Source organism: Temnothorax americanus, unplaced genomic scaffold, assembly GCF_048541705.1.
Source record: "Temnothorax americanus isolate GAGA-0224 unplaced genomic scaffold, ASM4854170v1 Scaffold2, whole genome shotgun sequence".
In the NCBI taxonomy this organism is placed as follows: Eukaryota; Metazoa; Arthropoda; class Insecta; order Hymenoptera; family Formicidae; genus Temnothorax; species Temnothorax americanus.
The window spans coordinates 3014332-3039967 of NW_027509338.1; the positions used below are offsets into that span (position 1 = coordinate 3014332).

The 25636-nt window shown below is 41.8% G+C and overlaps 1 protein-coding gene across 1 annotated transcript in view; it reads right to left on the minus strand.

Annotated features, from left to right (window-relative positions):
- The window catches only part of LOC143896793 (uncharacterized), a 202120-nt gene that overhangs the window by 125236 nt on the left and 51248 nt on the right, over window positions 1-25636 (minus strand). Inside the window, exon 2 of the mRNA XM_077404828.1 lies at window positions 12661-12735. Coding sequence (XP_077260954.1) covers window positions 12661-12735 — 75 coding nt within the window. The remainder of the gene's footprint in view (window positions 1-12660; window positions 12736-25636) is intronic.

Here is a 25636-nt window from a genome sequence, read left to right on the forward strand (position 1 = left end):
GATTTGCAGAAGATTATCTCATAATAAAACAGATAAAATATTCTAAATAATCATTACGCGTGTAATATATAAGAAAGCTAATATATAAGTAACTTATAATAAAACGACAAAAATACATTTCTTCAAGTCCTACTTTCTCTTGGTTATTTATTGATCCATGAATACGAGAAAAATGCCGAAATAAATAAATTAGTAAGCCACAGCTTCTCAATAAATCACCCAAGGAACAATCAATCATGGCTTTCAGAAATTCCAAATAACCTTCATAATTATATATCTCATTAAACGTAATAAAATTAATATCATTTCAAGACGTTTTAGGACAAAAATTGTATCTATACCAAGCGCAAGACTATTGAATTTCTATCATACTTAATAACATTTATCGAGCGCTATAAGATTCAGTGCTCATCATATATTAATAACTAAAGCTAATTGTAAGTATAATCGATGCATTTGTGATTTTCGTTCTCGTGTGTGGAAATCGAAATATAACGCGACGTTATTCTTGCAAAAATTACGTTCGTCAAACTATAATCTCGCAATCGGACGATCATGTCGAGTGAGCCTAATTACCGGCGTAAGGCGGAAGATATTAGGAATGTGTAATTACACGCGCATGATAACCCTCGCTCCGCAATGGCAACACGGCCGCATTATCTCGCGTCGTGATTAATAGACACGAGCGGGGCACTATAAGCGGCACACCGTGCCCCGTTCGTACTGTTCGTAGTAACGACATTCTTTCAATTTCAAGTCAATTACCTGGCCTCGGCGCGAAACAGCCGCGCGTAATCTCGGAAAACCGTTTACATCGTAAAACGTCGAGACTTTTATCGACGTGGCGTGCATCGTGCCGCGCGAGATACACTATAATCATCAGAGGCCAGTACCGCGGCCTTTAGGTCCGAGGGTTAAGTGTAACGCGGGACTAAACGCGACGTTGCTTCTTCTTCTACGTACAGCCTAATGTCTTCTAGGAGAAGGCACAGAGAACGATTCACGTTTGCATAATCTCCGCCAGGAACTATAAGCTGTAAAGAATGGTCGTGAAAAGAACAGATCTGTGATGTGCGTGAAATTGCTCCGCGAAATTTTCATACAAATTCATACGCGATAATTTCGCGATACGAACTGATAGAATCGCAATATTTCGGAGTTTAAAACGATATTAATACATATTCAATTATAAATTGTTAAATTACGTGACAATTCATCGATCGGAATGTTGTAATGTTTCGATGAAATTTTATTCATATCGCATCTTCTATTAGCTATAGATCAGCCATATTGGAGAATATAACTGACAAAAGAGGAAATTACACGTCACGTTTTAATCAATAAACGCTAAATTCAGCACTAAATAGACAAACGAGACTCATTGTCGAAGTAAATTCTCTCTATAATATTCAGCAATTCTATTCAAGATGTTTTAGCTAAAAGTGCCATGCTTATTCGGGTCCTTCAATCTTAATGTTTCACGATCCCCGCATACTTCGACGCAGACTTTACAATTATCTCAACTCCGTTCCTTCCATCTTATTTCCAATCCCAGGTATCCACGGTCGTGGAAAAACACGATAGGGCTCCGTGACACTCTGTATATTGTAACCGTTGCACGAATATCTGGTGTACGCCGTCAACGAAACGGGCGTATACACTTCCGTCACGTGCGTGTAGCGCGTTTCCAAGCTATCTGCTCGTTGCTGTCCCGCCATGGTGAAGGTATATCGCGATAATCGCGCGCCGCGCCGGGTGAGTCCGGACGAACGATAAAATCCACCGCCTAATGCGTGGCCGGGCGGTTATTCGCGCGGCCGGGAATTACCGGGAACCGGGAAGCACGCACTGACAGTGACACTGTCGCGCGCGCGCGCATGGAAAGCGCACGGAATTTAATAAGCGGACACCACTTTGAACTCGCAACGCACGAGGCCGGGTCTCTCACTGCGAGAGAGTCCCGCCGCACTCGCATTAATTGCGATTAGAAAGACGCGACAGCCGACGACACGTACGGTTCGATAAAAGTAATAACGTAAAGAGGCGCCGTTCGTGCACGCACCTCGCGGGAATAACCGTGAGAATTTTACTACAATGATATATAATTGTCGAACACACTCCGGCTTTACGATGAGTCTTATCGCGTTAGAGATATAATTAACGATGTGACTTTCAGATAACACCGTGAGACAGTAACGAGCAAATTATATCTCAACTAAAAGTAAACACACACACATACATGCTTTTATTTTATATATATTTGTATATATTTCTGATAATAAATATACATAGATCGATAGAAGTCCTCTCGTGAAAAATCAGCGCTGCCAATTAAATAATTACAAACAAGCTCAACAAACAACAAAAGTTGTTATCAAAACTAACCTCTTTGAAATCGTATTGTAATGTGTAGTGGTGTGTACAGCTTATATTACTTATCTGGCGTTAATTGGAAATCGCATGATTATGTGTACATCAGTTTATATTCCTTATCCAACGTTAATGGGAATCATATGACTGTTTTTATTTTAAACGAGAGAGAGAGAGAGAGAGAGAGAGAGAGAGAGAGAGAAATTTGACAATGTAAATAAAAATCTAATTTATAAGGAATTTTAAACATTAAAGATAATTACAATATAATTATAATATTCATAATTGTAAATATGTTATTATCATATTATTATGATAATAAACGTTAAAGAATATTACAGTTGCTAATTGTTAGAATGGAGAGAGATGTGGATATACATATTATATATAAGGTTTTTATGAGATTACAATGCGACACATTAACATATGCTTCAATGCGATTATTAAAAATCTTAATTAACAATAGATATGCTGTTTCTTTATCTCTCGCGGAATATTAATAACGATAATTTCTCGGATAAAAATTCCGGTGAGAATACTAATTTTTCCGATGTAAACGATGCAACTTCTACCGAGCGGCGCGACGCGACATTTAATGCGAGAGCGATGGGCGTGCACAAATGGAATTGATGCAAATTAAAATTATATTTCAGATATCTTGCACATTTAACAGAGAACAAAACCAAAATGACTCCGAGCCGAAATTATGCAATAATATTACAGAAAGATAATTATGAACGAATTAAATAAATGAAATATGAGGTAACATCTGTAATGAATTTCAAATAACTCAACTATATACTGGACCAATAATCAATAAGAACGATATGCCACTGTGTAACGCATAAATAGCATGCAAATATTTCAACATAAAATCAACTGCTTTTACCGAAAAAAAATCCGGAATGAGCGACATCCTAAACAGCAACATTATATTTCTGTCTTTTTTATTCGATTAAGTAGACCGAGAGACAGTGATGAAGATGTCATCATTTACGATGTGTGTTAAAGTTAGAGTATAAAGTTAAACGGCCAGAGTATAGCGTAACCTAATATTTCACAGGGAGCATTTAATATGGGCCAACCTCATTACATACTATTATACTAGGTGATATAATACAACGAGAAATAATGATTTATCTGTAACATAGTTTCTCGCTGAATCGTCCATGTATTTATGACATTGTAAGTGTATCTCCCTCTCGCCTCCATTTATTTATTCATGTGTCCGATATCTATAATAACCATTTGCCCATTTGTAAATGTAAATCCGACTGCGACGTATCACCCGGCGGCTAATCATGTTACCGGCAATAAGCAATTTTATAGTCCCCGCGTATCGCGTCGCGAACAAATAACCATGGAAGAACGCGCGATAATTGGAGCGGTATAGTCGCGTCAGTCAACTCGCGTCATAATAAATTCATGTCGCGTTTCCGCTCGAATGACGGAATAAGTTGCGGGGGAAGGCACGTGCGCGATTTATACGCGAAGTATCCGCGAAATTATTAATGCACGTCGCGCTACGGGGGATCGTGTGTACTCTTTTTATCGAGCGGTTTATTCAGGTAAATAACCCGGCGAACTCCCTTCACCGGGAGAAAGAGAGAGAGAGAGAGAGAGAGAGAGAGAGAGAGAGAGAGAGAGAGAGAGAGAGAGAGAGAGAGAGAGAGAGAGAGAGGAAGTGGGAACTGGCGACGGTACGCTTAGACCATCGACGCAGATCGACGCCGCCTGCGAGCTTTCGATAAGGGCGCTGAGAACCCGCCGCGCGCCGTGGTCAAAGGGCGTATTTTCTTCGCCCTTTGCATTTCATCCCCATCGAGAGGCGGCATTTGCACACCTTAGAATACTCAACGAAAGACCGATCGCGTCCCCCGTGTGACATTTCTGCGAACTTCGTTTCGTTAATTATGGAATCAATTACCTTCCAGGGGAAACGAAAGGGAAATATAATAAAGTAAAGGAAGCGGCACGTGAAAAAAATTTCAGCCAGTTTAAACGTAGGTATATACCGATTCATTAATTTCTGTTATTAAAGAATGTGACAAAGTGTGCATTTGAGAAATAAAAAAAGTATTCAAATAAATCCTAATTTGTGGGATACGTAGATATTTACTATTTTTATAGTATCATATTATATGTGAATGTAAGTATGATGTTTTTAGCCAACTTAATTTTCAAGTCGCGCGGTAGGGTTTTAATGAATTCTGTTTGATAACCTGCGTTGTTGTAATAATAATTTTGCAAAAGGAATTCCACCGGGCGGTATATATATCGACCGGTCGACACGGCGCCATCTTTCATTCGCCGAAGAACCGAGCAAAAGTCAATACACGCTGTCGCCGATATGAGAGGGCTCAGAACCGCTCGCCGGGAAAATCACATTAGCGATGTTTCGGTAATCGCTTTTATATATCCGGCGCGCCGTGATATTGACGGCGTCGACGGAATCGGCTTTCACGTACGCGCTGTGTCGTATCACCGCGGGGATCCGTTCTCCCGGAGGAAAAATCTGTAAGCGGTAGTGCGATCGTCATTTTGTGGACAATACCGGTCGAATGCCTTGTCCGTCGTGTCGTTCAGCCGGGAGAATTGGAAGACACCGATCGAGCGCTTCGATCGATGAAACTGATGCATCGGCAGTATAATATGCATATTTGAATAGAATATCCGACGTTAAACGCACGTTTGATGTATTTTAACTTATACGGATGAATAACGTATTCAAATTGTGATATAACGTGTAACGTCAACTGCGGTGACTACTAAATTAAAGGTTCTCAATTATTTTGGAAATGCTTCTACTGATGCACAGAATTATATACGAATTAAAAGATAAAAATATAAAACTATACAATACATACGCCGGTCTTATTTCTTATGTATAAAATGTTTCATTTTATTACAAATACGTACAATATTATCCAATAAAATTATGCTCAATGCATTTATTGCAAATATATATACTGATTCTAATTCTGTCGATAGAAACACCTTTTCACGTTCTGTGCGAGCTTTGTGTGTAAAAGCTGCGCTTTTAACGATTCCGGGCGATCCTCGTGTATGTCCCGCTTTTCTCTCGCTTCTTCGTTACGTTCACCTATCCGTTTGCAACACGATCTTTGGTATACAATTCAGTCGTCGCGCGACGCGTAATTGAAATGCAACTGACACGTATGGAAAAGAGCGTCGCTCGCGAAAATCGCATTACCAAGGTTTCAACAATCGCAATTTTTGTCCGTGCCTCGGCCGTGATTGACGGCGCCGATGCAATCAGCATTCGTGGCCTTTCATGTCGAAGATATCGTGATTCGAGGCGAAAATTAGAGTACAGACGGCTAACAAACGGTTCGAACGATCGTGATTAAACATCACGATTGCATCCGCGACGGTCGCGGACGGATAGAAGTTTTATTTAGATTGTGAGACACAAATTCCACAGGCATCGTAAACAAAAATCTGTTGAAATGTATTAACCATTAAGCATTATTTTATCAATGACATACAATTCCTTTGAGATTGAAACTGATGACACTAACTTTTAAATTTTGTCTTTGAAATGTATATTTAATTGAATAAACACGGCTTGCAGTCCATATACAGATATAAAAATCGGGTTTATTGAAATTAATTTAGCGGATAAAATGATTCGATTGGCCATACGTCGCATCGGGTGAAAAATAATAACGCTACACATAAAGTATCGAGAGAGACATATAAGACAGGAAAAAAAACCATTGAAATAAATAACGGTTCGTTTAATGATCGCGCGATCGCTCCGGTTAATAACAATCGTCGCCGTCGGGTCGAAAGCTCGATATTTCACTTCAAAATATGACGATAGAACCGCACAAAATCTTTATGGACAACAGAAAATATATCTCGACCGACAGGGCGATGGTGCGCGCCTTATCGACCTTCTACCTTCTTGTTGCGCTGCGTCGGCTGCCATTGACATGCGATCGGACTGCAAGTAACGTGCATATCAGGATGGCCGGATGGAATCACATTAGTGAAGTTTCGGCAATCCCTTTTATGTCCATTGACCGTGATTGACGCTGTCGGCGATCGACCTTTTTCGTGTCACCGGCGGCCGGTGCTCCGGATCGAGGGAAAAAATTAGACAGCGGACAGCCGGTCGACTGGTTTTCCACCGGACTTGCTCGTTAATTCGCTCATCCACGGTGAAACGGCCGCGACAAAACAAATGCGATTAAAGCACTATTTGATATACATCTATTCATCTATCTAATATCTATCCGCGCAAGTATATCATGCGAATCTGATATATCCGATAATATAATTCGCTGTAACCTAAATTAGTATTTTGGAGCATTGAGTATTTCGAAACAACTAATGTAGATTGAAAATTGAGGAAAATATACGCCTGCGCGTTGGTAGCATTTACATACACGCATGCGCGTGTTTACGATTAAATTTATTCATCCATCTGATAATCTTATCAAATAAAATATTGAACGAAATTTAAAAAACAGAAATAATGTAGTAAATAAAAAATTACAGGAAACAACAAATTACATTTAAAACCAAAATTAATGTTTGTCCGTCTAATTTCCAGTATTTGTGTAATCTAATTATCACGACAGGATGCGATTCGTCAATAAAACGAAACGTTACTTGCATCCAATCTGTTATAATTAAGCAAATCCGCGTGTAGAATCGGGAATCGAGCGTGTAACACTGAGCGAGGGAGTTCACGAAGTACTTAAAGGTTAACGAGGTAGCGTATCCACTTTATTTTTCCACTTCCCTTTACACGTATCCGTTGTACCACCGGCGGCCATTGCACGATCTGTAGCCAGCCGGCGAGTCGACGTGCCTCGAAATCAAAGACTGGAAAAACACGTCAGCAAACTTTCGATAATCGCTTTTACGCGTCGACCGATCGTGAATCGCGTCCCGGACGAAACGCGGCGGTGGCTCTTGTAAGCTTATTCGCATCGGCTTAGAGTATACCGGTCAGCGAGAAACGTCGGTCAACGACATCGACGACAACGACGACGACGACGATAGCAGATTTTATGATCGTGATTGAACGTCGGAAACGATCCGAACGATATCGAACGCTCTCGCGCAGGTAGACAACTATACTTAGATGACGAGAAATCGCCACCCTTAACGCGGTGGCGGCTCTTATCGCGCGTCATGTTTCTTACGTCCGGTTAGGCCAAACCGGGCGCCATACGTCGAAACACGGCAGATCAGACGATCGTACGACTCGCGCTCGCTTTTACTTTGACCCAAAACGTAAATTAAAATTAACGCGTGAGATGCAGCGTGCGGCGGCAGAACATGCCGTACCAGCGATATGACGATTCAATTGTTTGAATAATGCATGGCGACCCATTAAAATTAGCGTGTTTTTCAAGCGGATTTAAACGCAAAGGGAGGAGAATGAAAGAAAGAGGGGAGCAAGAGAAAACAAAAAAGAAAAAGAAAGAAGGCTTCTTCTCTGATGCTAATCCTTCTGTTTTTTGAGGCGAATATAATCGTTGCTGTGCATTCAGCCAACCAGATTGTCGAGTACGTGCGCAGTCGAATCCGCTTTTATCGCTGCGGCGCAACTAAGAAATAATTAAGTGCGATTTACTTTGGTCTGTATGAGCGCGTCTTCGCTTCGCAATCAATTTTTGAAGAGATGTTTTAACCTGCCGCCTATTTTACCTCTTGTATTACTCGTCTATTTATTGTTATTTAACGTCGCCGCGCGCTCTACTAAAGCTACCGTTTCTGCCGTTAAACCTGGTACTAATTCTCTCTTAATAAAGATATCATTTTTTCATAAAGTAAACTTCTAGATTACGGCTATTTAAACGAAACAAAGTTTCAACTACTGCTTTTACCCGCGCGTTGATCAACATGTGAACGCGGCGCGCTCACATTGAAACCGTTTGAAATCTCTGCTATTCGCTGACCGTCGGAGCTAAACCACCGAATCCTCATCCGCGTTCCTGGAAGAACGTTGCCAAAGTGAAGGCAAATTCAATGGTTTACCTTCGACAGTCAGCGAATAACGGAGAATGCAAACTGAGTGTTAGACATCGTGCTTAACGCGTTGATTAACAGGAGTTTAATTACTAAAGTATTTCATCCCAAGTATCAAATTCTCTGAAAAGTTTGCTCTGAAAAAAAATAGGTAAAATCCTGTCAGAAGAAAAACAAACTTAAAATTTGTTACAGCAGAATTTATAACAAAATTAAGATTCCTCTTATTACGAAACGTCGGAATGTTTCAATATACGTATTGCCAATTGTAGTCTAGAATAATAAACTTTTCTGGTTCCTACTTATTGTTAGAACCCTGTAACTATCGATCAATCTTGCCGATGAGTCATCACACCTTACCTCCAACGAACGTCGCGTTTCGCGCTTGAGATAAAGAATTCGGTCAGTGGTTGGCTGCCTCGACCGGATGTCAATGGCAATTTTTCCGGCCGTACTATACGGAGCGACCTCGATGTTCCAGACGTCGCCCGACCGAAAGAACAGGCTTTTTACGAAATGGAAAAACCGATAAGTTCAATTAAATACTGATCAAAGCGTCGAACTCTAAATACCTCGAGATAACGAGGGACAAGGATTCGACAGAAAAGTCTAAAAGACCTGTAGAACATATGCGATAACTGAAAACGATAATATCGGACGAGAAAAGAAATGAATGATCTAACTAAAATATATCTAGAGAGATTTGCTACCGTAAAGTAAAAGCTTATATATAGGTAACGTTATTGATATCAATATATTGATTCAAAGAACAATCGAAGTGTATCATATTATTGCAAATTATACGCTAACGTCAGAAAAGTATCTTAAAAGTTACAGTTTTAAAGTATTATAATTGTTAATTTTACATGCCGTTTTCTTATGTCAAGCGTTGCTCAAGTGTCAGTCAATTTTCACTTTTTGCTATCATTATAACTGCGGTTGTATATTGTATAATAACATATAGCTTACAAAATTATCTCAAAACATAAAATAGCTTACAATCAGGCGAACCTTGGCGAGACACCTCGCACCAGTGCGACGCATTAAAATGTATTTAATTTAATTTTCGAGCGTTAAATCGCTTAACGTTCGACCGTTCGCTTGCCGACACTCGAGCTGCTTTTAAATCTGACTCTTCAAATGCACCGCCGGCGCACGTTTAACGCGGTCGTGCACCTCGTCAGTTCGCGATGTGAGTTTTACTATATCCGCAATGCCGGCTACTGACATGCAGTGGAAGTGCAGGTGACACGTGTACGGCGGCGATGGTGGCGGCGGTAGTGGTGGCGGCGGTGGTGGCTATAGCCACCGCGATGCGGCGTGCGTATACGTGTGTGTCTGCGTCGGGGCGATTCCCGTCGCGCGCACAATCGGACACCTGTGCGGTCGCACAGAAAATGACCGTAATTCAAGTCATTATTCTCGTTCCAAAAAAGAAGCCTCTCTCACCGGCCGAGACCGTCCCGACTTCCGGTTGCGGCGAGCCTTTCCGCTCCGCTGCTTGATCGCGCGCACGAAACGGGACGGGATGAATTGGAGATCGAGGCTTTTTCACGAGGGCTTTCCGGAGGATTAGGTGGTTTCTGCTGACTGGGATCCGAGATCCTCGAGCGATAACGAAAGGATCGAATGCATTCGGGTCGACGGGGCTGACTTTACGATAAACGACTCGAGGTGTAACTAATAAGAAAGTTTATCATAATTTTAATACATCGCAAAAGGTTCGCGATTAAAAAAAATATTTATATATAAGTAAATTCCGAAATTATAATATTTCGATGTACAAGTTCCAAAAAATTACTTGATAATAATTTCTATTTCGCACAATAATCACTTTTGTTTTTGGAAGGGAATTTTTCATATTTAACTATTTCAAAACTTTTGTAGCAGAAATATTTATAATATTGTGAAATATGTACGAAACATGATTTAGCTCACCATCATTATTTGAAATAGTCTGAGATAACATACGCGACCATACTAATAAAAATTTAATTACGCAAAAAATAATAAATTTAATAACATATAAACCCCCCATATTTTATAGGATTTTATAAATGATTAAAAAAGCGAAAGAATTGAATAATAGATATTCATAATATTTGTAACAACTTTGCACTTTCCGATCTTCTTTTAATAAAACGATATCTTCTCACTAAACCCGACATCGTATCGTCCTTTTCGAGGAGTTTCCAATATCCCTCGCTAATCTCACGTGATTTTTTATCCACGCTTAAAGATTGGCTTCGCAAAAGGTTAATCGCCGCGCTATTAACCGTAACCGTAAGCTCGGAGCTTAACCGCCGACCTGTCTCCGAACGTTGCTTCTCTTTAATGTCTCGGAAGTCTTGCCAAGACTCGGATAACGAAGGAGCGCGGTTAAGCGGCGAAAAAGCAGCTTAACCTCCTCGCTTCTCGGCCATTTATTTCTTGATGACGCCTCGCCCGTAGCTGCGATCGAACGATAACTTTCGTCGCCCCGGCCGACGATAAGAAGCGACGCTAAACAAAAGCGAGAACGAGATAACGCAATGTTCAGGCGACGAAAAGCTCCGAAAAGACAGAAATCGTCGACGCTTTTGTCGACATCGCTCTTACCATCATCGTCATTGTCGTCGTCGTCGTCGTCGTTATTGTCATTGTTGTGAACGAGATGTCTTTTCACACGTCAGGAATTGAACTAAACAAAACCGAGTTTTCATTCGCGTTTTTCGAACTCTTATTCTACGATTTTCGCGTTGCGAATGAATCGTCTACAAAGTGTTCATAAAGAATTCAACATATCGGCAGCTCGGCAACGCTTTCGTGCGAAGCGGAAGTAAAAAGAAGACCGGAAAAAAAAGAGGTAAAACGCAAGTATCGGATACGACGATTCCAAGCTAGCCATCGCGCGTCACGTGATCGATACTGGTGCGGCCGAGAGGTATCGAGAGAGTCCCGGAAGCTCAGAGAGAGGCGCGATAAATCTGTTTCGAAGACCATCAAAATTCCGCGGACGTAAGGCACAAGGGGAACACACATAAGACATGGGGAGAGATGAAGACGAAGGGAGGCTGCGAGGAATCGAAAGCAGATAGGGATTGACTGACTCGTGTCTTTTCAGGACTTTAGCGCAAAGGGCGCCGTCGGCGTCGGACCCTTCGACGAAGTCGGCGCGGAAGGGTCTTACGCACGCACGCACCCATGTCGAGAGTCACGCGCGCACACATGACGCACACGCGTACAGGCGGGGCGGACAAGCTGTGTGGAAAGCGGTAGCTATTGTTACGGGTATTATTTGCCACTAATCAGAATGGGAGGTCAAACCCGGGTGCAAAGGGTGTAGGTCTTTGAGGATATGTGTGTGTGCGTGCGTGCGTGCGTTGTGCGTATGCGCGGGTATGCGGCGGGTGTTTACACAGAAAAAGGGACGAGAGAGAAAGAGAGAGACTCGCGCGTGCTCCTAGTTGAATGTTGAACGCACTACCGCCGCGAACGAGACACAGCCTGATTGCAGACCCCGCTGCTGTCGTTGTCGGCACCACGCCCTGACCCACGAGATTTTCAAGATACCCGGCACACGACCCACAAGCTCCGTACTTTATGCGGGGTCAACCAACTCGACCCCTCGCGCGTCGTTACGAGCGCGATATCGATACAACGGCGCGGCGCAACGAAACTTTCTTACGACGGCACTTAAATACGGATAAGAAAATGATGGTGGGAGAGAAGCGTTTATTATAGCCCGAGACGCGAGCCCTTCTTAAAAAATGTACATAACTAGATATAGGGTGTTCCGATGATCACGTATTACACTCAACAAAAAATATATATTTACGTCAAAAGTTAAACGACAAAGAAGTCGCAATGTCGAGACAATTTCGAGTTATAAGCAATTGAACATTAAGTAACATTGGCACAAATTAAAAAATAGAATATTATAAGAAATTTCTTTTAGAAATGAACGGAGATACAAGAAATTTGCATTTAATTTCGAATAGATTTTACTTTGACAGAAATGTAATTTCAAGCTCAATTACCGAGACATTTAACTTTGAGAAGTAATATTATGTCAAGAAAGATTTTTATTAAGACAAAGTCTACTTCAAATCGAACGAAACTACATATAATTTACAACAATTGACACAACAACTCGTTGCACTAAATTGTTGCAGATATAATGAAATTTTATTCGCAATTTTTTTCTCTTTGTTATATAAAAGACGTGAATATAATAAAGAAGGGATAAAAAACGAGCGCGAAAGAAAATAGCAGAGAAAAAGTGCGAAAATAAAAGCTCACCCGTGTCGAAGGAAGCGAGGTCTCGGCGATGTGCTGACGACGCTCCAGTGATTCGTAGTTTTCCCAATAGTATTTCTGCAACAACAAAATTCGCGATTAGTCCATGGATTGGTGGTTACAAGCCATCGATTCGGTATTTAAGCCTCCCGGATGTTTGTTTCCGGCAATAATCACACACACACACATGCACTCTCTCTCTCTCTCTCTCTCTCTCTCTCTCTCTCTCTCTCTCTCTCTCTCTCTCTCTCTCTCTCTCTCTTTCTCTCGCAATGTATGGTTTGTGGTTGAGTCTATACATAGGACGAGTTAACAATAAAATAAGATCGAAAAATCGAAACTCTCCGCATTTCGCCTTTGAGGTCAAACAAAATCGCACACCAGGTGCCGCATTTTGTACACGCTCGTAAACTCGAAAATATTTTGCAAATATTTCATTTTACTACATTTATCTTAAAAAAAAAGTAATAAACGCGTCTACAAATACATCTACGTATTTAAACATAAAATAGTTATAATTTTTTTATAATCAAACTCATTAGTTATTATATAATATGGCAATTTTGTAGCACATATTTAATGTACAAAGGTACACTTTTGTGAAATATATCGAATAAAAAACATGATTGTTTGTAAAAATTATATTTCTGCTGCCGCGAATATTTTTATAATTTTGACACGTATGATCATTTACGAATTATCTTGCTATACTTTTAATATCATACAATATTAATAATTAATAATAAAGTGTTGACCAACGTATTGGTAAGTCGTTCCGAAATATAAGCGCTCGATATCGACAAGCTTCGCTCTTGTAGACTTTAATAAGTAAATATCACGTAAAATGCATCGCAACATTTCCGAGAGAACAATATATGTTTCGACCGTGACGTCGCGCTAGACGGCGCGACGTGGTGGATTTTAAAAGAGACTGACAGATTATAGATCCATATAATATATGTACATATTAGGAGGACATAATAATATACCCTAAAATACATCGCACGTTCCAATGGCGCATTATTTTCGAAAGTCGCGAACATTACTTTCCGCGACGCCATATTCCATGTATCATTCGTATGCTTTTAGTCTTCATTATGCGAAACTCGTCGCAAAAACATATCATCGTAAGAGTAATTGTAAGTGATGTTCAAGAATGAAATATTCGATCATTATATGACCAAACAAAATTTGCGCGCTGAAATTTAATCGATTTTGCAACGCTGATTAATATTCTATGGAGCAAGTGTATTGTCGGTACATTTGGCCATTATTCAATTTCACGGACCTGAATATCGCAATATCTGGATACTGGCAATTTAATAGGTCCAATAACTCTTCCTCACATTGCACGGGACATCGTATCGATGATATGCGTAAGAGGCACCGCCGCTCGAGGAGAATTATTCCGAGCACCGCGAGCGATATCGAGAAGACGATGGAATTTCCGTCGGCCGGAATTCTTGCCCCAGCCGAGGAATTTCCGCGGGCTAAAGAAATCGGGAAGTCAGAATACGGCGGGCGCGGCGGAGTGATCCGCGTGCATTCCGTCAAATCGACGGAAGTCGTTTCGGAGCTGTTAACGGGAGTTCGAAATAGTTGGGTGAAGAAACCGACAAAACTGACACCCATTCGCGAGCGGTATTTGCAGGCGGAATCGCCGTTGCGGCTCGGCCGACCGCGGCTTCTCCGGAAGTGCCGTATCTCCAAGGCGTGTATACATACATACGTACAACGCGGGGTTAATTCGACAGTTGCCGACGTGGACGTCGAGAATGTTCTCTCTCGGATTCTATCCGAAGTATTCCGAGTATAGAGCGCACCCCCGCCCGCAAACTGACCGCTAACCAGCGATTTTTTAGGAATCCGAAGGTGACTGACGCGCCGCCTAAGCTCTCCGATCGCTCGATATTGATCTCTCCACGGATTCGAGGGAGAGCCCTGTTCTGACCGCCGAATCGGAACATTGGGAGATAATTCGCCCTCACATATAGACGTGCACACGCACACATTTGCATGAAAATCGATGCCCGACTATTCTGGCATGACGCGTTTACGCGTTAATACCAAGACGGTTTAACTCGCTGCTAATATCGCCGCTAATATCGTTATCCAAGTAAAGGAATAAGTCTTTTAACCTTAAACTTGTAAATAAACTTACGACCCTTTTATATTCTTGCTTTTCGTTGGTCTTCCATGTGCGATATTTCGCAGTTAAAGTGTATTTTCAAATTCTTAATTTGCCTAAATTACCATCATAAATCATTAAGAAATATATAACTATTTTAAATTTTTCTCGGCGTAATTATAAATTATATACATATTTTTCCTTATAATATCATATTAACCTCATCTCTTTAGAGTTAATACGTTGATGAATGGAGGGAAAATTTTCATCTATTCAATTTCAAGTATGAACTCTTCCTCTCGTGCTTGGAAAAGGCAGATAAAAACTTATACTTGCGCAAACATGAAAGATATCGGAGTTATCTCTCGCATTTTCGTTTTGAAAAGGCACGTATTATATAACGCGGTCGGAATTTTTTTCAAAATTGTGAACAGATTTTTTGCCTGCGCGCGTACCACATGCTTTCGCATTACTCAGACGAAACTTTATGATGCATGCCCGGTCTTAATTAAGCTCATACATCTCCCTGGATGCTCCTCTTGAAAAATACTGCTAAAGTTCGTCTCAACGTATACGCGCCCATTATATACTTTAGTAATACGCGTTCCTTTAACTCCTTTGACGCGTTGGATGGTCAAAATGACTCCGCGCGCTGTTCAGAATTTTCACATCGCGCGTATATCTTTAGATATATAGACATGTTAAATCGGTTGTAATGTGCACCTCCTGTTTTTCAATTCCAGCCGCGGACCCCGCGTCAGGCACGGCGTAAATGATAGGGGGCACGTGAAAACGGGAATGGCGAATTATAGAGCGCGAAAGAAGGCGCGCTCGACTTGCGGAGAGAGCGTCGAATGCGCGCGTTCCCGTTGTAATTCGAGCGCGAAACTACAGGAAGAAACTTCCTCCCCAAGACATGTATCTCGGTCTCCGAGATAACATATAGCCGTGTCGTTTGTCACAGAATCCCGCTACGCACGACCCCGTCCTTTTGCGCCCGCATCTTCTCGCAAGCCCGTATACGTTTCCGGTTACCGCACCAAGACCGACTCCAATGCGCATCATTAAAGAATTTCCAACTGCGGCCTCTTGGCATACATATTTCTTAACGTGCAATTTAATTTCAATTGATAAACCCAAAAGCGCGTACCGTATATTTTTCTCATGTGCGTTTATATTTGTGTGTAATAATTCTATAAAAGAACTATCTACGTGACTATATAAAAATAACATTTACGATTATTGACAAATGTTAACTGATAATTGTTTTATTTCCGCAGAAATATTATATTTTAGGAATTTTACATATAAAATTGTGTCGTAGGCAAAACGAATAAAATAAACGAATAAATTAATTGTTTTGTTTCTATGTGTAGAAATATAATATTTTAGTATTATACATAAAATCGTATTGTAAATAAACAAATATTCAGACTTTTATTATTCAAATTAAATTATTATATTATTTGCATATAGTCTCAGGAGTCGAATTGGCAAAGACATCTGTCACGGATTGTAAGAAGGTCCAGGTTAGAACCCTGATTGATATTTTTCGTCATAAATTCTTTACAGTGACTTAAAAAGAATGCTTATTAGCACCAAAAATTAAATCAATTTTATCAATTCAATTATGTTAATTTACTGTTCCCATAAAAACTGTGTTTTTGTTGCAACTGACAAATAATTGGCACGTAGGTACAGCAGTTTACTGAGTTGGAAAAAGTATACAAAATTCACACAGAAATATTGTTATTAGGCTATCAACAACATCCATCAGGCCGACCAAAAATGGCATCTTCCTAATTAATCATTATATTATTTATTAAAATTAAAGTAAATGATTAATGTAATCAAAACTAAATTTCTCTTATTTCTCTCATGTTAAAACTTTTTATAGTAAATTTCTATAATTTTATTTTAATTTGAAAAAAAAATGTATTGCTACTTTAAAGAGATGTATACCTATGTGCTACTTAAAAACAGCAATAAAAATAAACTAGGACAGCATTAATATTGGCAATTTCATGTTAATGCTTCAGCGAAAAAATTCCGAATCAAGTCTCTAAACATGAATAATGGCAAAAGTACGTGAATTCATGTATCACGCAAAAGTCACAAAACAACACGGAAAACAACGTCGATGTGCACGAGTCAAAAATTCCAGCAGACGTGAAGCAAATTTGCGGGCGCCGCGTATCTGTTTATATTATAATTCGAGTGTAAAATCGTAAAATAACACGATGAGAAATTCCGATGCTGACAGCTCGGGAATTTGGAAGCGGCAAGAAACTAAGTTTCCATAGGCTGTATATTTCACGTCTGTAAGAGGCGTGGAACCGCAAAATAATTCGAGTACCGCCCTCTTTTCGCAGATGCGCGTCTTCCCAAATCGACTTCGCGAGTCGCGAGTCTTATTTCCCACATCGCCTCTCTAACCTGTTCGAAGAAAAATATCAGTGTGTCTGAGTTTCCACAGAGAGAGAGATAGAGAGAGAGAGAGAGAGAGAGAGAAAAAAAGAGAGAGAAAAAGAGGAAATTCACCGAGTTACCGGAAGTAACGTGCAAAGACGAACGAGCGTCGTCCGAATTTCGCGCGCCGTAAATCCGCGACGCCGGCTGATCCGCTTCGCCGGTAAAAGGAGAAGATTGTTGGGGATCGGCCGGGGGGATAAACAGAGTAGACACATATACAATAGGGTAAGCAAGCGAGCGAGCGAGCGAACGAGAGAAAGAAAGAGAGAGAGAGAGAGAGAGAGAGAGAGAGAGAGAGAGAGGCAGAAGGAGGAAGAGCCATCGGACTTCTACGAGAATTCCGTAAGTCGTGCGTTCCCGTGCTGTAAATCGAGCTCGAAACCAGGCAGCAACAACGGCAGCGGACCGCTGAGAGATATCCAACCCCTCGGTGCTCTCGCGTGTATCTCGATACGTTACCCCTTTCCGGGGGGTAGAGAAGAGAGCCCGCAGAGCTCGAGACGCGGGTCGAGGCCGGGAGACGATTGCTTTGCACTTCTGTGCACGCCCCCGGGGCAATCGTAAGTTGAGATACCTAGTAGGGTATCCACCCCCGACGGTCGCACCCCTTTGGCGCCCCACACCCCCGGACTTCCATCCACCCTCGCTCGCTTGCTCGCGCTCTTGGCTGTTCGTACTTCTCTCGGTGGCTCGTGCTCCTCTCAATGGCGACGCCAAAGTCTCGAGTCCCGAATGCAACCGGCACCCGCGAGGAGAAGGGTAAAGGAGGTCGGGGGCACCGGGGCCGGGACAGGGGAGGCGAGAGATCGATCGCTCGAACGTGCTTTCGGCATCGTCGAATATTACCTACCACCTATATTCCCGGCCACATAGCCGGTGTATGTACGTACGTAATACTCTCCGGGGGGTACGTATGAGTGAGTAGATGGGTGTACGCGTACGGGGTGTCCCATATCTACCTACCGCGTGTGAATAAGCCTTCAGCTCCAGATGATAAAGAGTGGTGACTAAAAAGAATGACGGCTCCTACAGAATCGAGGTATCAATGGCTATCGCGTTTGATACGATCAAAAATCGACGAGAGACTTTTGATAAATTATAAGCGTCGCGAGCTATAAACGGGTAACAAAATCTCTCTTTCGTTCGTTTTCAGACAAACTTTAGCGGAAATTTAATTCCGCTTTAATTGGAAAAATAACACCGTAATTTATAAAAGACTCGCGATAATCGAGAGAAGTAAGGATAGACCAACGTTGTATTTTATCGAAAACCTGGTAGCTCGATCACACTCGCGTGTTAGCTCCAAGACACCCTGTACACGCGATCGTATGCGCGCCAAGCGCGTATGTTATGTGATATAATACGCGGTGTATATCCGCGGGGGTGTGTGTATATAACGGATAGGTAATATATACATAACGCGCAGACCGCGACCAAGGACGCGCCGCGCGTACGGGGAAGATGAGGTACGGAGGCATTGTTGAGCGACAATGGCTGTGATTCGTGGGCCATATGTCCGCCTGTGGTTCGAAAATTGCGCGGAAAATCGAAAGCGCTGCGGCACCACGGATGCATGAGGGAAGATGCATGAGGGGCAGGGGGGCTTACATCTCTGACGTATTACGGCTCTCGGTATTATCGCGGAACGCGCGGGATATCGAGATCTCGTGAAGTGGCTGAAGAATTTGGAACATCGATGGTCGCGATGCTATGAGAGAGAGAGAAAGAGAGAGAGAGAGAGAGAGAGAGAGAGAGAGAGAGAGAGAGGTGAGAGAGAGAGAGAGAGGTGAGAGAGAGAGAGAGAGACAGAAAGAGAGGAAACAAGAAGAGGAGAAGGAGAGGGGAAAAATCCATATGGGGAAATTGGATATCCCGCGATATTTCGCGAGCCGAATGCGGTAACTTGTGCTTTACATTTAATAAAACGAAACGGGAACGACGTCGCACTATTGAGTCTCTAGCCGCGGTTCTTTTCTATCGGGTTTATAATCCAAAGCTTTGCGACACGCGTAATTCCCTTGGAATTTGTGTCCCAAAAGATTTAACTCTTTGAAACTCTATGGATAGAAATGACATAGTGATTTATGTTACCGATACGCGTTCTTCAAAATATTTGTGGTATTATGACATATATGTACATACGTACGTATTATGACATATATACGTACATTATTCTCCCCTTTACTCTTCTCTTCGCGTAATCTCCACTTCCTAAAACTTGGTGAGTTGACACGAGAATTACGAATAACAGCGAGGATGATAATCGTCGGATATATACGACCGATAAAAATGAAACGTACAGCAAAAAGAAGAGAATATTCGCGTGAATTCGAACGTAATACTTCTTCGGACTCGCAGGTAATATTTCCAGTCGAGTCTGGCAAAGCTTCTGCTCGCTGGAAAGAGTTCGCAGTTGAAACACGTGTTACATGAGTAGTCCGTGCAAGGAACGGCGCACCGGTGCCCCACGCGAGTAAATTATAGATAAGACGAGAAGGCAAGCACTTCATTTTCGTGCAGATTATTCGTAAGGTTGCACGCGGGTAAAGCGCCAGTCAGCGGTTCTTTTTTTGCGGGCAATTCCCTTGCGTTTTCGGACAAACTCGAAGCGTACACGCGCACCCACGTCACCAGTCTCGTCTGTCGTTTTGCGCGAATAGCTAGTGTTATCGCAATAATTGACTTTTTCAACTTATCCGGATTTTTGCCGCCAACTTTTGCTGTCGCAATTTCCTTCGCGTCCTGTGGGCTTCCTTCTCGTTTCTACTGCTTCCTCTTCTCCTTAAGTCCTCTTCTCGCTCTCCATTCAACGGAACTTTATTTCCCCTGCGCGCCGACCAGCAGATCTCTGGCGCCGCGTTTTTAAAGTAAATAAAACCTTTCGCCCCGACGCACTCCTCCGGTCCCTCCATTCGAATGCCTGAACACCGATGACGGCCGTCACTCCGTGAATTATGTATACCCGCGAGTGATGGAAGCAGGGACGTTGAAAAACGTATTTAGACCCGAGTGGCAGCTATACACGTCGCGACGATTAGGTCACGTCGAACGAGAACTTTCTGTTATCGATCCACAGACGCGATACGCGGTTTTGCGAAATAACAAATATGAAAAAAGTTAGACAGCATTTTCTATACATTGTACGCTGAAATAACAACTTGTTTTCTCAAGTTGTGAAAACTATATTTGAAGAGAATTAATATTATCTATATGCCAATCTTATCTCCATCAGACTGTTTTCTATTATAAATAACAGCGTTACGCGCATTGAAAACTCAAATAGCGCAAAATTTATTCCACATTGACAGATAAATATCATAAAGAAACGCGCGAGAAATTGAGCTTCGAAACGATGTAGAAAACGAAGCGCAGAGAAACGATTTCATGTCACGATATTCTATCAGAAATTGCAGAGTACACATTAGGTAATATCTTATAAGCCTCACGGATCTGTGATTGTTTTAACAGCCTCCGTGCGTCTCGACGCGTCGGCACGCTCTATTCGGCAAATGTGATGAAAAACGAGCAACGACGCGACGCGACGCGACGCGACGCGACGCGGATCGAGGCAGCGAATCCATATCGAGTACCGAAGGATCATTCGGGTATTAAAGCTGATCCGTATTCGTCGACACGGTCCGCTTATTCGCCGCTCTCGTAATATTCGATAGCTATACACACGTATATAAGCCTCATCCGTCCTCAAACCGGAAAAGCGGCGCTCTCGAGGGCCTTTAAAGGGGTCAGTGTCGATTTGAGCGGAACCGTATAGCGCCCTACATTCTCCTGGTACTGTATCTGTATGTGTATGCACATTGGCTCGTTACCAGCTAAGGAATTCGATATACCATAGGCACACTCCTCTTGATTAAACGCAGGTTTGCTTCGAAAAATTTAATATTACGTTTCTTCATCATATAAGCGACAAATTACGAGCTAAGAAAAATAAACTACATGCTTTTGTTGCAATAATGTTGCATTATTCCAACATTTAAAATATATAAATATTAATTCTTCGTAATTCTCTTTATTATCAAATAATATGTACTAAAAATAATGAGTTACAATTATTCAGCAGTATAACCGTCCTGTCACGTTTCTAGAGAAGCCGGCATTTATTCTTTGTCGTCAGTGTTTTACCAAAGTTTTTGATCAAACTGTGGCCCGTCAAAAGAGCCATGCAAACGCTTTTTTCCGAGGCGCGCATATTTTCGAAATTTTCTCTATTCGCGACTATTTAAACCTTCTCATTCTGGGATGCTCTTGCTGCGACAGTAACAACAATCGTCCCGTGCCCGTCGTAAATCCCTCACCAAGTAACTTTAAACATGCGCGCCGCAGCTGCGAGTGTAAACCTCGTCCCGCGTCAAATCACGAAACGCCACTCCGCGTGCTGGCCGTAAAACGTGGATTTAATTTAAAAAGCAGGGTACATACGGTCCTGTCGCCGGGCAAATTATGGAGAAGAAATTTGAGGAACTTCCATTTAAACGGATCGTTCAAATAACCGTGATAATTACTCTTCGAAGGACGAATTTCTTGAGAATCATTATCGAACATTATTAACAATTAGATTAATTCACGCGAAACTTTTTAACACCTTAGAAACGACTTATGCCTCTTAATGCATAAGTCGAAAGTATTTATTCTTCAAGCTGTTGTGTAGTGAAAATTTTTGTTATCGTATTTTTGACAGTTGTAAAATTTTAAGCGAGATCTTTAAGAGCTCCACGTAATATTTTACGTAATAAATTAAGGCGCGTTAATCTAGGAGTTAACTCGCGAAGATGCCGAGGGGGTTGTTTTCAAAGTCCATCAAACGCGTTATAGCGATGGTGCATAGCCGCGCCGGCGTTACGACGCCTATGAAAACGGTAAACAGGGTAATTAAGGCTCGCCGGGGGAGAGAAAAGGATGATTATGGTGCGGGAAATAAGAACATAATAGCGCGAACTCGATAACCGCGATACGAAGGTGAAGCAACGCCTTAACGTTGCATGATTAACATCCCAAAATTGCGGCGTGGGGCGATGGCGTGTAACACATCGACCTCGCTGACTTCAGAACTTTGACCTTGCCTGAGACTTGCTTTTAGTATAAACTTTATCAAGCTCCGTTAGTGTAACGTCACTACAACTATTATAGGCTTAGAGCATTAATCTTCTTATTAGCTTATACTCGCTTTCATTTAATTGTTTTATTCACATTTCCTCCCTTTTTTATATGCTATTTTATTTTAATGTTTTAAAGAAAGTTATGTCTCTATATGACATTAATGCGCCATTGCGCATAAACGTTATTGATTTCACTTCTAATTTATATATACGTATAATGAAATGCCTACTTGATATTCAAATATCACTTATATTGGATGTTTTTAGAGAAATCTCAATAGATATACACGAATTTATTTTATATATACTTGTCTAGCTAGTAAAAAGCAAATTGTATTGATTTCATGTTATACGATTTCATATAATATTCAAATATTGCAAGCGTCCTGTGGAAAACGTTAAAAGTAAATATTCTTATATTTGGTCGACACCTATCTACATGACGTATCTTTCATTCTATTCCATTAAGCGCGCCACGGTAATCCTGCGAATTATGCTATCCGACGATTGCACAATCGCGACTATAAATATCGCGCAATAACAGCCATAAAAATTCGTGTTAACAGCACGCAACGAAACACCAGATGGAATTGAACAATATACGTTCAAAAATAAAAAAAAAAGTAGAGAAAAACACATTGCGAAAAACGCATTTCGTCGCACTGCAAACCACAGTTACGTATTTTGTTAAATTTGAACACATATACGAACACGCGCTGTGTTGCAATGATTGACCTGCCAATGGCGATCGTCGTGAAAAAGTGCATCAAAGTCATGGGGGAGGTAATCTATTCCCCCCTCTCTGTCCACCCTGTCAACCCCTTCGAACGCAATATGCTGTACGCGCGTGACTGCGATAAACAATGATTAAAACCGGAAAAAATAAAACAACGCCGGACGCATAATAAAAAAAAAGAACGCAAGTATCACCTGAACGCGCGCAACATTCGCGCCCTATATACGCCGCGCTCGCGTGTAAATTCGCGACGAATATGTGTATTATTGCGCGATCCGACGCCCTGGAGTTTGTTAAACACGGCGTGATTTATGGCCGCGTCGGGGATAAAACACACGTTCGATGCGACGGCGTCGGACGCCTCGTTATATCCCACGATATTACTATTTTAGGCCGCTGCATGTGCATGAGCGTGTGCGCGTGCAACGCTACCGAGTTAACTAATAACGCATTTTTCGCCCTCTCTCTCTCTTTCTCTCGTTCATTCCATCATATTTTCCCTCTCTTCTCTCTCTTCCTTTATTTTTTGGACCTCTTTTTCTTCTACCGGTATCCGCGCCGCGCAGATGCCACGCACCGTCCGACGGCTGTAACGAATAGCCTCGAGAGTGGCGTGAATCAGCTCCGGGTTGATCGTTAATAGGACGTGCTCTCGGACCTGACTCACGTTTTCCTGGCAGCTCTCTTTTCGCGACGCCTGAGAGTCCGTCCGTATCTTAAGGTGCGTGTCCACCTGCGAGTAAGAACTCTCGAGAGCAAAAAGAGAGAAAGAGAAAGAGACTCTCGAGAGTATCTCTCTCTTTCTCTTTCTTTTTGCTCTCGAGAGTTCTTACTCTCAGGTGGAGACGCACCATTAAGGTCAGTTCACGCCCCCGCGCCCTCTATATAGGTGAAATGGCTAATCAAGGAAGACGAAATAAGCCAGCAAAGAGTAACATTAAATTACTGTGCGGATAAGGAAACAAAATCAATCTTCGAATGCATTGTTGAAATATACAAATTCTCGAGAGTGCGTGTGTAAAAAAGAAACTAAACAGGCTAAAATTCTATTTCACCATATAGTATAATATAGACGAGAGTTAAGACGAATCGCGTATTGAGATACTCTCGGGATTACAATGCTAATTGTCAACCGTAACGACACAGTCTAATTAAAAACCACAGTACTATAATATATATTCCCCACGGTACCAATTACATCACATGCGTGTCTCCCCTAATTTAAACGCACGCCAACAAAATTTCATAATAGCATCGATGTCCCTACATCGAGATGAAAACAATTTTCCCTATTACGTAACCTTTCTAGCAGTCTTTTTTTCGCAAAGAGACGATTGAAAATCGAAAATTGGATTCCGTCGCAAAGGAGAATCAATGATTGTATTCGCATTTCGATAAAAAGGACTACGCTCCGGGCACGTCCGCACCTTATTACTGTATGTTCTTATCAAAATACTCGCTGCTATATCCTTGCAACGTGGACCCGCCCTTAAGATGGTTCGCGAACCGGGACGGACTCGAGCTACGCTCCCAGCAGGATCAGAAAACAGGTACGGCGGAGAATTTTGGAACGGATAAAAGATACTGTTATACGTGAACGCGGTGAACGACTCCGAGCCGGATGTCGTGTCATATGCGACGATAAGCGTGAACGGCTCGTGATAGAGTCGCATATATACAACACGAATATATACATATATATATATATGTATGTACACGCGACCCGTACGTGCATACGGCTCGAGGAAATCTCACGCCGTGTATACGCTCGCACAATGCCACCTTTGTCGCGTTTAGCTCGAGTTAGCGAGCGCGAAGCGGATGGGCGCGTAACGGGCTTTCTTCCGATTTTAAGAAATTTCCTCGCGCTCGAGATGCCGCATTCACGACGCTTTGTCGGCGTTACAATGGCCGCGCGCGCTCGCGCGGACGTCGCACCTTTGACTCCGCGCATGAAATCCGACACCTTTCCGCTGAAAAGCCTGATGAGACACCGTGCTCCGTTAAAGGACGCGAGAAACGCGAGAAAATGCAGCGCCCATTATCATTTCGTAATTAAGACAAAGCGCGCGGACTGCGACGTCGGACGACTATAGTTGGCCTGATTATGAATTTCTGTTGCTACGAGATGAATCACTAAATGAATGATTAAAAAAGTCTTTGAGTATCATTCCTTATATACTGTATATGTGTACAATAAAAATGTACATATTGCTCAACTATGTAATATTGCCATTTGCAAATAATTATTAAAAATATTAATATATTATGTAGTAATATTACATATAATATTTCTTCTTATTTGAGACAGTTATTTTAATATCTTCTGTAATGTATTCTTAATGCACTGTAATGTAATCTGCCGACGTATTCTTAGAAAATAGAACAGAGAAAGTTATTTTCACGAAAAATAGGGAGGCAACCCTTAAGCCCTTTGTATAACGTCTCCGACATTATCCATTCAGGAGAAATCTGGCGTATTCGCACAATGCCCTTTTTTCTCGCCTTTAAAGCACGAGCTCCAGACGA